This window comes from Mobula birostris, chromosome 6 (assembly GCF_030028105.1).
Source record: "Mobula birostris isolate sMobBir1 chromosome 6, sMobBir1.hap1, whole genome shotgun sequence".
Lineage (NCBI taxonomy): Eukaryota > Metazoa > Chordata > Chondrichthyes > Myliobatiformes > Myliobatidae > Mobula > Mobula birostris.
In genome coordinates, this window is record NC_092375.1 from 134209537 (window position 1) to 134226795 (window position 17259).

The window sequence follows — 17259 nt, forward strand, 5'->3', positions numbered from 1 at the left end:
ACCACTGCTAACCTGTCACCTGCAGAGTGTAGTGGTTAAGGGTCGAAACACTCTATGAAGGTTGGGCACCACCTGACGACATCTACTCTTGGCCAAAGGCTACAGTTACCTCATCAGGTAACTACAGAGCACTCTGATCTATGATGCAAGCAAATTAATTTACTATTTTGTTCCTTTTAGTAAGTTTTTCGTAAATAAGTCAACTAGTTTTGAGATTGAATCAATTCTATGTTCTCCCTGTGACTGTGTGGGTTTCCTCCGGGTGCTCTCTGGTTTCCTCCCACAGTCCAAAATTGTACCGGTTAGTAGGTTAATTTAGTTCGTCATTGTAAATTGTCCCATGATTAGGCTGGGATTAAATTGGGGAATTGCTAGGCGGTGAGGTTCAAGTTATAAATTGCATTTATTCTCAAAATACATAATGGCAATTCGTAAGATTGTCATAGCCGGGGGTGGTAAGCGGGGATAAGCTCCCACTACCCATAAAGTGCTCGAAATGGTGTGTGTCTCTAACAGACTCTGACAACCAAGTCCAACTCTTGGCCTTCATGTGTGGCCTAGCTACTAGGCCTGGCAGAACTGTTTTCACTAACAAGAGAAGGGGCAAAGGCGGACCACTGGCACATCAAAACCGGTTGCTTTGGGCAGGTGGGGCTCATCAGCCTTGGACAACAGCCTGCCTAGGAGAAGAAAAACTCTGATTTTAAACCTCCACTGCCTTGCGGCCATACCCACCCATAGGAAACCCCAAGGAAAAAATCCAGAGCCAGCATCCTGAAGGCAGTTTGATGTTGTTTACAACTTCACTCTGGCAACCTCTGCAAGGATACTGGTGCCAAGCCGTATCAGCGTTTGCCCTTCCCTTGGACCACATCAGTGACGTGGAGAGGGGAACCCACTGCATAGGTAACAGCCGGTTCTTCAAATCTTACCGCCCAGGCTTGTGCCCTGAAGAGGACACAGTCCACCAGAGGCGCAAACCCCTGATCCCCTAGAATTGACGGCTGACTTCTACATAATGGCAGTTGCTGTCTAGTACATGTACTGTAATTAAATGCTTTTGTGTTGCTAAACTTGAGATTTTGTGAGCTAAGCATTACAACATGAATCCAATGTATTTTTTACATTTAGGGAAATGGCCAGTCTGTGTGTTTAGAACTGGTGCAGGCCATTGGTTGGCACTGCTCTTCTGAGAGTCAATTAGATCGTAAGACCATAAGATATAGGAGCAGAATTAAGCTACTTGGCCCATTGAGTCTGCATCATCGCTGATCCAGTTGTCCTCTCAGCCCCAATCTGCTGCCTTCTCCCTGTATCCCTTCATAACGTGACCAGTCAAGAATCCATCAACCTCTGCCAATGAAGTTGGGTGACTGCACTGAAACTGTGCTCCTCTAAGTATTATATTGGAAAGGTAATTAAGACCATCTTGACCTTTTCCATAGTGCAGGATAACATTCAGAGATATCATTCTGCAACCAGTAATTTTGATACAGTGTTTTGAACCTCATCTTCAGCTCAAAGTCATTTTGTAGTGAGATCAATTCTTTATCCACCCTTCCTGTTAATTCCTCATTACAAGTGTTCAGGGATGGATTTAATACCCAATCTGGAATTTGGATTAAGAGAAGATCTTGAAATCTCTCTAATATGTCTCTATGTAGCTCATCTAGGTGGGCACAGATACTTGAAGATCATCATGTTGTATTCTTTCTTTTTCTTCAACTCAGAGAGGCTCAGAAATTGGAAAAAGTTGTGATGGCCGATGTTGCACTTAAATAAGGCTAACTTAGGCAGAACTATGGGGACAACTAATTTGACCTGGATAAGATTCACATAATTTCCTTGCGATTGAAGATTGATGTCATTAAACTTCGCAAATAATTCTGACAAATAAGCAATGTCATGCCAAATATTTTTGAGTTTTTAACTGAATGAAGCATATGGGTCTTCAAAGGATTTTTTCACCGTTTCAAAAAGTGCAAAGAATCGTCTCAGTTAATTTCCTTTTGAGAGCCATCTGACTTGTGAGCTAAAGCAAGCGTTCAAACTATTTATCATTCTCAATATAAAATTCTTGAAATAGTCGAGAATTGAGAGAATGGGACTATTTATTTACCACTGTGGTAACAGTATTTAATGGTTTGTGCAGCCAATCTCGTAGGATTTTGTGATAAGATACTGTCTTTTATTACACAGTGAATGGTAAATATGTTAGTTACAACATTTTTTCAAGAAAGTGATAACCCCACAGTGGTGTCCTGTCATTGAAGGTGCCCTGTCTGTTGCACAAGAATGTTGGTGAGTAGAATGTCCTTCTCTTTGAAAAACTACTGAACAGTCTGAAATATTGACCCCCCCCCCCATAACTGTTTCTAGTTTCCTTGCAAATAACGATTCTTGAACCATGCTTTCAACTTTTACAAAACCAATATAACCAAGCGGCAAAGATTAATTGCCTGGCAAAATTGACCCATCCAAATGCAGAACAAATTCTGTTGTCCCATATGCACAATGTGCCTTCCACATTCTCAGACATTTCATCTATTCGTCTTTGAACAGAGTTGTTGCTCATCAAAATAGCTTTTAATTATTTGGTCTGCTGACTTCTGTGATACTGTATTCAGAACCTCCCTTACTACTGGCAGAATTTGTTCTGTTCAATTGTATAGCGTTTTCCAGATTTAGCAATGAGCAATGAAATGTTGTATGAAGTACACAGACTGTCACTGTTTTGTGAAGTGCTTGAAAACATGTTTTGGAGTGTTTCCATTTCTGAAGGTTTTCACAAAATGACTGAAAATAAGCCAAGTTCTTGTTTGTCTTGACAAGAGTGTATTCTTTTCAAATATTCAAGCAGCCATGACAGTTTTATTGCCTCATTTGAAAATACTCTTTCATACAACAGACACATAGACTGTTGTTGGTTGCTTGGTGCTGGTATAAATCCATATTTCAGATACTCCACACTATGCTGTCTGCAATTTTTTTTCAATTGACCTGCTTCTGCCAATTTTGTTATGGATTAATAACCACAGTCAATTGCCTATTGTTTAAGTCCAACCTCAAGCAGTTGATTAATAAAGGGGAAAGTTATGACATCATCACAGCTCAGGCAAAACCTGACTGTATATAACGTGGGGCAGCAATGTCTCAAATGGGCCAAGGGCTGGAGAAATGTTGTCAAGAACATTTGAAAGGGCAGATTCTGAACTTTACTTCATTAACCGTCATCCCCTAATTCACAGAAGTAGTGTCACCATGTGATAAGAGTATGGGAATGGTACTAGCTAGCACTGTACTACAGTAGTGAATGGTAATATTGTACGGGTGGGAAATAACACATACTTCAGTCCAGATTTCTCATGATATGCTAAATTTACAAGTATCACATTACTTTGTAACAACTATATTGCACTTTGAACAAAGTCTAGGAGAACTGTGGGTTAACAAGATGAGGTGATACGTGATCATTGTAATCAGTTATGAGGCACTGAGGATCAAGTGCTAGCAAATGCTTATAATAAGTCATTCATTTTTTGAATTAAGCCTGTTTTCATTCAACTGCCATTCCACCCCCCCCCTTAACTCCCATTATCTTTATTGCCCCCTGCGAAGCTCCTACCACCTCCTTACGGATGCTGTCCCCCTCTTGGAAACCACTAACCACTGGTCTACATTGAGTTTAGCAAGGCTTTTCACAAGATCTTGTGTGATCGGCTGCTCTGGAAGATTAGGTCACCTGGAATCCAGCGTGAACGAGCCACTTTGGTACAAAATTGTTTTTGGTGAAAGCAGATAGTGTGTGGTGGTGGAAGAATGCTTTTGTCAGATTGAAGTCCTGTGACCAGTAGTGTGCCACAAGGATTGGTGCTGGACCCACTGTTGTTTTCCATACATATTAACTATTTCAATGAGTATGTAGGTGACGTGATTAGCAAGCTTGGAGATGAAACTAAAATTGGTGGTGTGGTGGACAGTGAAGAAGTTTATCTCGGGATATTTATTAACTGGGAAAAATGGGTCAAGAAATTGGCTGAAGGAACTTTACTTGGACAAATGTGAAATTATGCATTTTGGAAAAGTAGGGCAGGATATGCTCAGTGAATGACAGAAACCTGGGGAGATTGTAAAACAGTGAGACCTAAGGGTATAAGAACATAGTTTTCAGAAAGAGGCGACACTGGTAGAAAGTAGGAAAGAGGGAGCAAGGTGTACAGCATGCTTGACAGGGACATTGATTACATGAGTCTGGTTACAGCTATTTGAAATGTTGATTAACATACATTTGCAGTTCTGATCACCATTCTATAGAAAAGATGTGCTGAAGCTGGAGGAGAGGCTGCAGCAAAGATTCACAAGAATGATGGCTTGAGTTGTAAGGACAGGCTGTGATTAGCGAAGGAAGTTGAGGAGTGACCTTTTTTGGAGTTTATAATCATTTTGGGGGGTATCATAGATAAAATAAATTGTCAGTCTTTTTCCCAGGGTAGGTGAGTCTAAATCAAGAGGGTGGATTTAAGGTAAAAAGAGAAGGATCTAAATGGGACCTGAGAAACAAGCTTTTCACACAGTGTGGTGTATGGACAGAATAAACTGCAGGAGAAAGTAGTAGAGGTAGGTGCATTTACAATTTTAAAATACATTTGGACAGGTCTGTGAATGGAAAATGTATAGAGGAATATGGACAAAACACAGGCAAAAAGGAATGGTTCAGGAAGACGCATTGGTTGGCATGGAAAAGTTGGGACAAGGGGTTGTGTCCATGCTGTTTTAGTCTCTGATCCTGGACGACTTAAACCTGTACATGAGAATATTCACATGCTTAAGAGAATACAAATTTGGCACATTCAACCTGCCATTACAATTATACCCTTTTAAATTCTATATGGAATCTGTCCAGCACCAAGACCAATCTTCTCTTAACTAAAGTGTATGGTCTAAGACTTGAGAGAATACATTAATCAGTTACAACAGGTAGTGGGAGCTGAAATCATGATGCTTGGCCTTGTTCCTTATACTAAACTGACAAACTTGTTTGCCGGATTGGATTTTTATGAAAAAGGCTTTTGATGAGTGCTGGCAATGAAAGGCTACTTAAGTTATCTGCATTATTCTTTCATCTCCAGTAGATCTACAGTACTTTTCATAAAATTGTTTATTTTCTTGCATTCCTCTTCTGACGTAACACTGATTGCCTGCAGGTGACAAGATTCAGCTCCCAAAGAAAGAAAAAATAAAGCAAAGGCATGAGCAATGGCTTCAGAGTAAGTATCACCCACTTAAGCTGACGGTTTGATTGTATAAGATGTAGACTAGTGTCAGGGTACAAGTAGACAAGAAAAGGTGTGCTTGTTGAATGAATATGTATAGACCAGATACTGGAGAGCTTGTGTTCACTAATATATCTTGAGAAAGCCTTTTCATACCTTTGGTTTGCACATGGCATGCTGGTTTTGTTTGCTGTCTTATTTACAGTTTAAAGTAGTTTGAGTACTAAAGGTTGGTTTTAGGACATGAGTGTGTGGAGAATTGTTGCCTGTGATAGTATTCCAGTGTGAACCCAGCAGATGATACTGTATGTAGTAGGATAAACCATCAATTGATATTTAAAATCCCAACTACTTATAATTTACATTTAACTAATATCATAAAGAACGTTAGCCTCAATGTAGACTTGCACTGTTATCTGGCAGAGATCGAGATGATCAAACTTGCAAAACAGAAGAAGAAAGCCCAAGAGAAACGGAAATCCACCCCTGTGGTGGGAGACATGCAGCCACTTTCTGATGCACTGCCAGAATTGACAGATTTGATCAGCACAAGCAACAATTCAGTGGCCCAGAAATCAAAGAGGTACAGATAGACATTTGTAATTATATCAGGATCTTTGTGATTTCCAGCAATCTGAATTTTACTGTTCATTTGTTTGGTTTGGATTTCACTATGCTGTTTCATTATAATCTATGATATCAACACTGGACCCCATCTGTCTACCTATTTGTTACAGGATTAATAGTTAATTATGAATGAGGAATACAAATTGTGGGAATATGGATAGGCTCATTTAGCTGCATTATGGCTCATCTGCACTTCAACTTGCATGACTTGGTACCATGACTCCAAATGCACACACCTAACAGAAATACATGAGTGTTAGTGCCAATTTTTTTTGATGTTTGTTCATCAGTTCTTTTGGAGAATGAAGCTTATGACTTCCATGGCTTGAGAAAGAACTTAATCTCTTTTTCCTTGAACAACCAAATTTTCCTTAAGAATTATATTCCTCAAATAAAAACAAAATGCTGGAGATGCTCAGCAGGTTAGGTTAAGCTGCATCTATGGTAAGAGAGCGTAATTAATGTTTCAGTCAAAGAAACTTCATCAAGTCTTCAACTATTTCCAGCATTTCTATATGTTCTTCCTGTGGTACAGCAGTTTTGGCCCAGCTGAATGTCATAAACTTGCACCATTGCATCTCTGCTTTTGTATTCTATGCTGATCAAGGCAAGTATCATGTTCGTTGCCTTCACCACCTTTTAAAAGGTATTCATCCATTCCTCCCCACCCTGGAAGTTTTCATGTTTTATTGTTTTACAACATTGAATCACAGTGAATTTAATTTGACTTTTTTGATACCAGTCAACAGAAAAAACTCATTTGTGTCAAAGTGAAAGCAAATTTCTACAAATGGGTCTAAATTTATTAAAATTATTAAACAAAATAATTGCATAATTATTCACCCCTCTCAGGTCAGTATTTAGTAGATGCACCTTTTCAGCAATTACAGCCTCAAATCTGTGTAGATAGGTCTCTATCAGCTTTCATATCTGGACACTGCAATTTTTCCCCATTCTTCTTTAAAAAACTGCTCAAGCTCTGTCAGATTGCATGGTGATCATGAGTGACAGCCCTTTTCAAATCCAGCCACAAATTCTCAATTGGATTGAGGTCTGGACTTGACTTGGCCACTCCAGGACATTAACTTTGTTGTTTTTAAGCCATTCCTGTGTAACTTTGCCTTTATGCTTGGGGTCATTGTCTTGTTGGAAAACAAATCTCCCAAGTCACAGTTCTCTTGAAGACTGCATCAGGTTTTCCTCCAGTATTTCCCTGTATTTTGTTGCATTCAATTTACCCTCTACCTTCACAAGTCTTCCAGGGCCTGCTGCAGTGAAGCATCCCCACAGATTGATGCAGTCACCACCATGCTTCACATTAGGGATGGTGTGTTTTTGATGATGTGTGCTGTTTGGCTTACACCAAACATAGTGTTTAGTCTGATGGCCAAAAAGCTCAATTTTGGCTTCATCAGACCATAGAACCTTCTTCCAGCTGACTTCAGTCTTCCACATGCCTTCTGGCAAACTCTAGTCAAAATTTATTGTGTTTTTTTTTCAACAGTGGCAGTACTGTCTGCCACACTCCCATAAAACTGCAAGTGGTGAAGCACCATGGCAACAGTTGTACATGCAGTCTCTCCCATCTCAGCCACTGAAGCTTGTAATTCTTCCAGAGTCTTTTGGTGTCCTCCCTCACTAGTCCCCTACTTGCACAGTCAATCATTTTTTGAGGATGGCCTGCTCTAGGCAGATTTACAGCTGTGCCATATTCTTTCTATTTGTTGTGATTGACTAACTGTACTCCAAGGGATATTCAATGACTTGAACATTTTCTTGTATCCATCTCCTGACTTGTGCTTTTCAATAACCTTTTTTGTCAAGTTGCTTAGAGTGTTCTTTTGTCTTCATGGTGTAGTTTTTGCCAGGATACTGACTCATCAGCAGTTGGACCTTCTAGTTACGGGTGTATTTTTATGGCAATCGATTGAAACACCTTGACTGCATGCAGGACTCCAGAAACAGATTTCCATTTAACTAATTATGTGACTTCTAAAACCAAATGGCTGCACCAGTGATTATTTGGTGTGTCATATTAAAGGGGGTGAATACTTAAGCAATCAATTATTTTATGTTCTATATTTGTAATTAATTTAGATCAGTTTGTAGAGATCTGTTTTCTCTTCTGTTGATCAGTGTTTAAAAAAAAGCCAGATTAAATCCACTGTGATTGTTGTAAAACAATAAAATATGAGAACTTCCTTTGGGCGGTGGGGGGGGGGGGGGGGGGGTGCGGTGAATACTTTTTATAGGCACTGTATCAGTGCTGCCACCTTTAGGAATCCTGTACACTGAGATCCCTCAGTTCCATGCTCCTTTCTTGGGCCCTATCATTCATTGTATATATATATATCAGAGTTTGTTGTCCTCCGAAAGTGCATCACCTCATTGTCATCAGGTTTAAATTCCATCTGCCATTATTTACAGTAGATTAATATCATCCTATAGTCTCCTTGCTATCACCATGCAACCAATTTTTATGTCATCATTGCCCTGTGTCTGACGCCCTAAATTTTTTCATGTCTAGAATATTCAGAACATTCCAGAATTACAGGAAAAGCGAAACAAGGGAAAGAATAATTTTATCAGACATGGATACAACTCCATCAGGAATAACACTCTTGACATTATGATGGTGAGATCCAAGCAGGAGGAGCTGCTCTGAGCAACAGCTATTTGTTAGTGGAACATAGTAGGAATGTAAACTATCTAGTCCACTCATTTCTGTCAGAGATGGAAATCTGCCATATTTCCCTGGTCTGGTCTCACTGAGCGGAAATTGCACATTCATTCCCTGGGGGTGCTTGGATTTCCTCCTGCACCCCACAGATGTACTGGTTATTAGATAAATGGTTACTGTGAATTTACCTCCAGTGTGGGAGGGTTGGAGGAGAATTAGAGCAGAGTTGCTAAGTATATGAAAGAGAGTAGTTTATAGGAAAATACATAGTGGTATAGGATTGATGGGAATAGAGCAAGAGTAGCCAATTGGTATCCTCATCTCTTAAAGATTAACAAATGAGTAAGAGTATAAAATACCAAGAAATTAACTTTACCTTGCCACAAAAGGCAAATTAACATGAAAGCAGACTATCAGATATTATTAAGTGATGACTGAATCATGAGGCCAAGGCTGTTGCAGTGTTGCTCCCAGAGAGGATATATTTTCAGTGTTTGTCCATTTTGAATTAAACCTTCAGTCTGCTACTACATCATCTTTTTCTTTCTCCAACACAACACTTTCCTGGACCCATCCATGGACTCGGAAGCAAAAAATAATTCTGGAAAATGCATCAGCTACTCTCAAAGCTTACAAAGCTACTCTGCGCCTTGTAAGGCATGAAAATGCCTGACACAGGCCTTCCATGGTCTGAGTCGATGTTCCCCCCTACTCTCAAAGCCCCTCTTCCTCCACCCACCCCCACCCCCAATGTTTGAAATGCCATCATCATGGTTGAGACTTTGAATTGTAAGAAAATGGTCAAAGCTGTTCAAGGCTGCTATTTTTAAGATTGATATTAAGTAAACTCCAACATGTCTTTTTGAAAAATCTTATTTTTTAAAAATTTTGTTCATTTAACATGCACCCATGAATGTAGTGAGTTTGACAAGCTATGTGCAAATCAGTGAAATAGAAAGCTAAACAATTTTGTGGCAGAGTTAAGGACCTGGTTCATGCAGTTCTGGAGCAGTTCTGAAGATATTTAATGTCTTCATTCTTTAGAAATTTTTGAAGTATTGTATGAGTTGTATGAATGCTGCAAGTTGGTAATGCTGCAGTCACTTTTCATCTGAAAAGTTTCCAAAAACAGTAGACTGCTGTCAGAATGTGTAAATATTAAATGTGGATTGAATAAGTTAAGAGTTTATGTAAGATTTTTATAGTGTAAAATTAAACTCCAGCTGTGTTGGAAAAAATTTACTGACTTAGTTGAAATAAGTATAATGAATTCTCGATTTGTAAGAACAGATAGAAACCATAGAAAAACTACAGCACAGAAACAGGCCCTTTGACCCTTCTTGGCTGTGCCGAACCATTTTCTGCCTAGTCCCACTGACCTGCACATGGACCATATCCCTCCCATCCATGTATCCATCCAATTTATTCTTAAATGTTAAAAAAGAACTCGCATTTACCACCTCGTCTAGCAGCTCATTCCATACTCCCACCACTCTCTGTGTGAAGAAGCCCCCCCCCAGTGTTCCCTTTAAACTTTTCCCCCCTCACCCTTAACCCATGTCCTCTGGTTTTTTTCTCCCCTTGCCTCAGTGGAAAAAGCCTGCTTGCATTCACTCTATCTATACCCATCATAATTTTATATACCTTTATCAAATCTCCCCTCATTCTTCTACGCTCCAGGGAATAAAGTCCTAACCTATTCAATCTTTCTCTGTAACTGAGTTTCTCAAGTCCTGGCAACATCCTTGTAAACCGTCTCTGCACTCTTTCAACCTTATTTATATCCTTCCTGTAATTTGGTGACCAAAACTGAACACAATACTCCAGATTTGGCCTCACCAATGCCTTTTACAACCTCATCATCACATTCCAGCTCTTATACTCAATACTTTGATTAGTAAAGGCCAATGTACCAAAAGCTCTCTTTACAACCCTATCTACTGTGACGCCACTTTTAGGGAATTTTGTATCTGTATTCCCAGATCCCCCTGTTCTACTGCAGTCCTCAGTGCCTTACTGTTAACCTTGTATGTTCTACTTTGGTTTGTCCTTCCAACGTGCAGTACCTCACACTTGTCTGTATTAAACTCCATCCGCCATTTTTCAGCCCATTTTTCCACCTGGTCCATGTCCCTCTGCAGGCTCTGAAAACCTTCCTCACTGTCTACTACACCTCCAGTCTTTGTATCATCAGCAAATTTGCTGATCCAATTTACCACATTATCATCCAGATCATTGATATAGATGACAAATAACAATGGACCCAGCACTGATCCCTGTGGCACACCACTAGTCACAGACCTCCACTTGGAGAAGCAATTCTCTACTACCACCCTTTGGCTTCTTCCATTGAGCTAATGTCTAATCCAATTTACCACCTCTCCCTGTATACCTAGTGACTGAATTTTCCTGACTAACCTCCCATGCGGGACCTTGTCAAAGGCCTTACTGAAGTCCACGTAGACAATATCCACTGCCTTCCCTTCATCCACTACTGAATTTTCCTAACTAACCTCCCATGCGGGACCTTGTCAAAGGCCTTACTGAAGTCCATGTAGACAATATCCACTGCCTTCCTTTCATCCACTTTCCTGGTAACCTCCTCGAAAAACAATAGATTGGTCAAACATGACCTACCACGCACAAAGCCATGTTGACTCTCCCTAATAAGTCCCTGTCTATCCAAATGCTTATAGATGCTGTCTCTTTGTACTCCCTCCAATAACTTACCTACTACCGACATTAAATTTACCGGCCTATAATTTCCCGGATTACTTTTCGATCCTTTTTTAAACAACGGAACAACATGAGCCACTCTCCAATCCTCCGGCACCTCACCTGTAGTCAGCGACATTTTAAATATTTCTGCCAGGGCCCCTGCAATTTCAACACTAGTCTCCTTCAAGGTCCAAGGGAACACCCTGTCAGGTCCCAGGGATTTATCCACTTTAATTTTCCTCAAGACAGCAAGCACCTCCTCCTTTTCAATCTGTACAGTTTCCATGATCTCACTACTTGTTTCCCTTAATTCCATAGACTTCATGCCAGTTTCCTTAGTAAATACAGATGCAAAAAACCTGTTTAAGATCTCCCCCATTTCCTTTGGTTCCGCACATAGCTGACCACTCTGATCTTCACGAGGACCAACTTTATCCCTTACAATCCTTTTGCTGTTAATATACTTGTAAAAGCTCTTTGGATTATCCTTCACTTTGACTGCCAAGGCAACCTCATGTCTTCTTTTAGCCCTCCTGATTTCTTTCTTAAGTATTTTCTTGCTCCTTATACTTCTTATACTCCTCAAGCACCTTATTTACTCCCTGTTTCCTATACATGTCATACAACTCCCTCTTCTTCTTTATCAGAGTTGCAATATCCCTTGAGAACCAAGGTTCCTTATTCCTATTCACTTTGCCTTTAACCCTGACAGGAACATACAAACTCTGCACTCTCAAAATTTCTCCTTTGAAGGCTTCCCACCTACCGATCACATCTTTGCCAGAGAACAACCTGTCCCAATCCACGCTTTTTAGGTCCTTTCTCATTTCTTCAAATTTGGCCGCCTTCCAGTTCAGAACCTCAACCCTAGGACCAGATCTATCCTTGTCCATGATCAAGTTGAAACTAATGGTGTTATGATCACTGGAACCAAAGTGCTCCCCTACACAGACTTCCGTCACTTGTCCTAACTCGTTTCCTAACAGGAGATCCAATATTGCTTCCCCTCTAGTTGGTCCCTCTGTATATTGATTTAGAAAACTTTCCTAAGCACATTTTACAAACTCTAAACCATCTAGACCCCTAACAGTATGGGAGTCCCAATCAATATATGGAAAATTAAAATCCCCTACCACCACAACTTTATGTTTCCTGCAGTTGCCTGCTATCCCTCTGCAGATTTGCTCTTCCAATTCTCGTTGACTATTGGGTGGTCTGTAATACAATCCCACTAATGTGGCCATACCTTTCCTGTTTCTCAGCTCCACCCATAAGGACTCAGTAGACAAGTCCTCTAATCTGTCCTGCCTGAACACTGCTGTAATATTTTCCCTAACAAGCAATGCTACTCCCCCACCTTCATTCCTCTGCCTCGATCACATCTGAAACATCAGAACCCTGGAATATTAAGCTGCCAGTCCTGCCCCTCCTGTAGCCAAGTTTCACTAATTGCTATAACGTCATAATTCCATGTGTCAATCCACACCCTCAACTCATCTGCCTTCCCCGCAATACTCCTAGCATTGAAATATATATACCTCAGAAGATTTTTACCACCACTCACAACCTTTCTATTAGCGGATTTGCTTGAACTTTTAACATCATTTATTTTCACCCCAGCCACACTGTCAGCTCTGGCGCTCTGGTTCCCATCCCCCTGCAAATCTAGTTTAAAGCCTCCCCAATAGCACTAACAAACCTCCCTGAAAGGATATTGGTCCCCCTGTAGTTCAAGTGTAACCCGTCTCTCTTGTACAGGTCCCACCTGCCCCAGAAGAGGTCCCAATGATCCTGAAACCCTGCCCCCTACACCAGTTCCTCAGCCACTTGTTCATCCTCCAGAGCATCCTATTCTTACCCTCACTGGCACGTAGTCCAGGTAGCAATCCTGAGATTACCACCCTTGAGGTCCTGCTTTTCAACTTCCTACCAAGCTCTCTATACTCACTCTCCAGGACCTCCTCACTCTTCCTTGCTATGTCATTGGTACCGATGTGCACCACGACATCTGGCTGATCTCCCTCCCACTTCAGAATGTCATGTAAGCGATCAGAGACATTCTTGACCCTAGCACCCGGGAGGCAACAAACCATCCTGGATTCTCTGTCACGACCACAGAACCTCCTATCTGCACCTCTAACTATCGAGTCCCCTATCACTACTGCTCTCCTCTTTTTCCACCCTCCCTTCTGCACTGCAGAGCCAGACTCAGTGCCAGAGATCCGGCTACTGCAGCTTGTCCCAGGTAAGTCATCTCCCCCCCCAACAGTATCCAATGCGCTATACTTGTTGTTGAGGGGAATGGCCACAGGGTAACCCTGCTCTGACTGCCCTTTCCTCTTCCCTCACCTGACAGTAACCCATTTTCCTGTCCTCTGCTCCTTTGGAGTAACTACCTCCCTGTAGCTACCATCTATAATCTCCTCATTCTCCTGAATGATACGCAGGTCATCCAGCTCCTACTCCAGTTCCCTAAAGATGTTTTAAAATTCCAAAATATTAATTTATAGAGATACAGAAACATACTATTTAGTGAATAGTGGATCAGAAATAAAGTTTCTTAAGTGTTGTGAACATATACTGGTGGTGAAATCAAGCAGAAATTTTCTACTGGTTTTTGTGTAAACTATTATGAGGTTGATCAAACATAGGATGATGCAATGCTGAACTAATTAGGCTAATAATATTTAATTAAAGAATTAATTCCTTCTTTGTGAATATAGTCCATATCCCTCCATTTTTTTACATATTCATCTGCCTAATAGCCTCTCAAACATCTGCCCCTACCACCACCCCTAGCAACACATTCCAGGCACCCGCCATTTTCCTATCTCACCTTAAATGCATGCCCACTTTAATCCTGGGAAAAACATACCTCAGCCTATTCTGTCTTTGCCTGTCATTATTTTATAAGCTTCTATCAGTTGTCCCCTCAGCCTCTGCTGCTTCAGAAAAAAAACAAAACTAGTTTGTCCAACCTCTCTTTATAGCACATGCCTCTCTTCTTGGCAGCATCTTGATAAACCTCTTCTGCACTATTTCCAAAGCCTGCACATTTGTCCTTTAAAATGGGGTGTCCGGACCTGAATGCAGTATTCCAGATGTGGCGTAACCAGAGTTTTATAAAGCTATTAGATAACTTCCTGACTCTCAAACTTAATGCCTTCACTGATAAGGCAAGCATACCACTCTAACACTGTTTCAACTTGTGCGATCAATTTCAGAGTTGTGGTCTGGAGCTCTTAAGGTCCCTGTGCACATCATTGCTGTTAAGGATTCTGGCATTAAATAAACTTTTCCTTTACATTTGATCTCCCGAAGTGCAGTATCTCACAATTAAACTCCATTGTCTATTTCTGCATACCTATATCTGCAACTAAATTATGTCCAGTCTTTGACAACTCTTCTGCAGCATCCACAATGCCATCATCTTTATGTCATCAACATTTACTATACCACCCATCTACATTTTCATTCAGTTCATTCATATATATCACAAATAGCAGTGTTTCTGATATCGATCTCTGCAGAATACTACTCATCACAGACCTCCATCCAGAATAAGTCCCATTGTCCACTACTCTCTATTGTATGGGCAAACCAATTCTGAATCTAAACAGCCAAGCCACTTTGGGTTTCATGTTCCTTAATCTTGTGGATGAGAGTAGAATGAGTGGTCTTAAGAAAATCCATCTAGAACAGGGATTCCCAACCTTTTTTTATGCCATGGATAAATACCTTTAAGCACGAGGTCCGTGGATCAAGAGAACATCCACAGTTTTCCCTTCATCACCTTCTTGAAAACCTCTATAAAGTTAGTAAGGCACAACTTGCCCTGTATAAAGCCATGCTGACTGTTCCTAATCTGACCATTTTTTCCCAAAACGGTTATAAATCCTATCTCTAAGAATCCTCTCCATTAGCTTCCTTGCCACTGATGTGCATTTCCCAGTCTATAATTCCCAAGATTATTCCTTATTTCCTTCTTGAACAAAGGCACAACATTAGTGAATTGGTAGTCTTCTGGAACCTTGTCTATGGCTCAGAGAGGACAACAAACATCCTTTTCAAGGCTCCATCAATTTCATTTTTTGCCTCTCTCAATAATGTGGGGTATGTTCTTTCAGGCTGGGGGTGTTCTTCAAAAGACCCAACACCTACAATTGATGGTGAAACTCAGCTTGGTCTCTGCCGAACAAGGGGGCCTAAAGGGATATTTAACAGTGCAGTTTGAAGTTGAGGTGTCTGATGATGTGAAAAAAAAGATCGATTTTCTGATATAAATAGATAAACAATGGGAAAGCCATACCAGAGCAACATTAGATGCAGAGATGAGTATCACCAGTCTGCATTGAAACTCAATCAGATCCGTTTTTAATTTCTAGCTGTGCATTTGGTTAGCTATGCATTTCTTATTGTGTATCCCAAAAAAAATCTCAAAGTATCAATTGCTGTGTGATAAGTGAAAGTTGAGTTGGCACTCTATGTCACTGATTATGAGGAGTTTATATGGATGAACTAGATCCTCTCCCTTGAAGGGTAGAGTAAAGCAATGATAAAGGCAGACAAACGGGATGGGGGAACAAATACAACATAAATAGGATAGGTTCAAGCTTTGTTATCTATGCAGCATGTAATTAATACAGCTTTAAGATATTTGACAAAAGAACCAGAGTGGTATGAGAAAAATGTTATTCACAAAGTTATTATCTTGAATATACTGTCTAAAAGGCTAGTAGAAGCAGATTTGAGATTAACTGAAAAATATGCAAGGCTCTGTGAGAAGTTTAGGAAAATTGAACAAATTAGATAGTTACTTGATAATGGTGTTGGTAAAATGAACTAAAACATTTTCTAAGTGAAACCACCATTCACCAGCCACATATGACTAGGGTGTACACACTCTGGTCCCACCAAATCCATGAGATTGGGATGTCTCGCCCACCCAAGCCTTGTTTTGTGTGAATGCTGTGTGATTCCTGTTACAGCTCATCGCAGGAAATAACAGATTGCTTATGGCATACAATTAAGAGAAGTAAATTTATGAATATTAACTTAACTAAAGAGTTGGTAGAGAAAAGAAAAAGAAACAAAAAGGGCCTGTTATAATTAAACAGTCAAATGTGTACAGGATGGAGCTCAAATCTTTCAAAAGGTCATATTCACCGATACCCAATAGACTCCCGCACCTTGGCACTACCGAATCATAGTCTCTCCAGATCAAATCCTACAACCAGTACTCTCCAGCATCTTCTCTCTTCATCTCCCACCAAACAAAGACCAGGACACTCACTGGTGTCAGGCAAAAAAAAACCCCGCTCCCTCAGCCTTCTCTCCTGATTGGATGACCCACACTCCTCAGCACCCCTTATCTCTAACAATAACCCAAACACTATTGGCAGTGAAACCTTTACCAGGGTGTTATATTCTCCACCCCCCCCACCAAAATAGTCATGTGCTCATGACTTTGAAATAATTTATCATCCCCTCATTAATAATAGTGTTCGAAGGAATTTTGTGATCATAGAACCTCCAAGGCATTTGTAAATGGTAGTGATGTATCTCACTAGGGGAATAGGCGCAACAGTCTGTTCCCCCAGTGCAACATAGGCTAGCCTATCTAGTGGTTTCCTGACTCTCTGAGACCTCCTTACCCCATCATCTATTTCTTCAGTTTCAGACACTCCCTGGGATCTTTCCTGTCTACATGGAGAAGCCTCTCCCTGTCCATTACTCATGCCTTCCAACAACTCAGGTCCTCTCGTCCCTTGACTAAGATCGGCTTCGCGCCCAGTCACTTTAGAGCCCAGTCTCCCATCGTTGTCCAGCCACAAACCTGTCTACCCACTGCTGGTCCCCCACCTTTCCTCCGCATTGGTATGGGTTGTTTGGGAATCTCTTCATCCATTATTGGGGAGTTTGCAAAGGGTAGCATATACCACACCCACATTTCCTCATCCT

General features: G+C 40.7%; 1 protein-coding gene across 1 annotated transcript in view; it reads left to right on the forward strand.

The window, feature by feature from the left end:
- Positions 1 to 17259, forward strand: part of slx9 (SLX9 ribosome biogenesis factor) — a 118741-nt gene that overhangs the window by 90183 nt on the left and 11299 nt on the right. Inside the window, exons 3-4 of the mRNA XM_072261373.1 lie at positions 5205 to 5267; positions 5697 to 5856. Coding sequence (XP_072117474.1) covers positions 5205 to 5267; positions 5697 to 5856 — 223 coding nt within the window. The remainder of the gene's footprint in view (positions 1 to 5204; positions 5268 to 5696; positions 5857 to 17259) is intronic.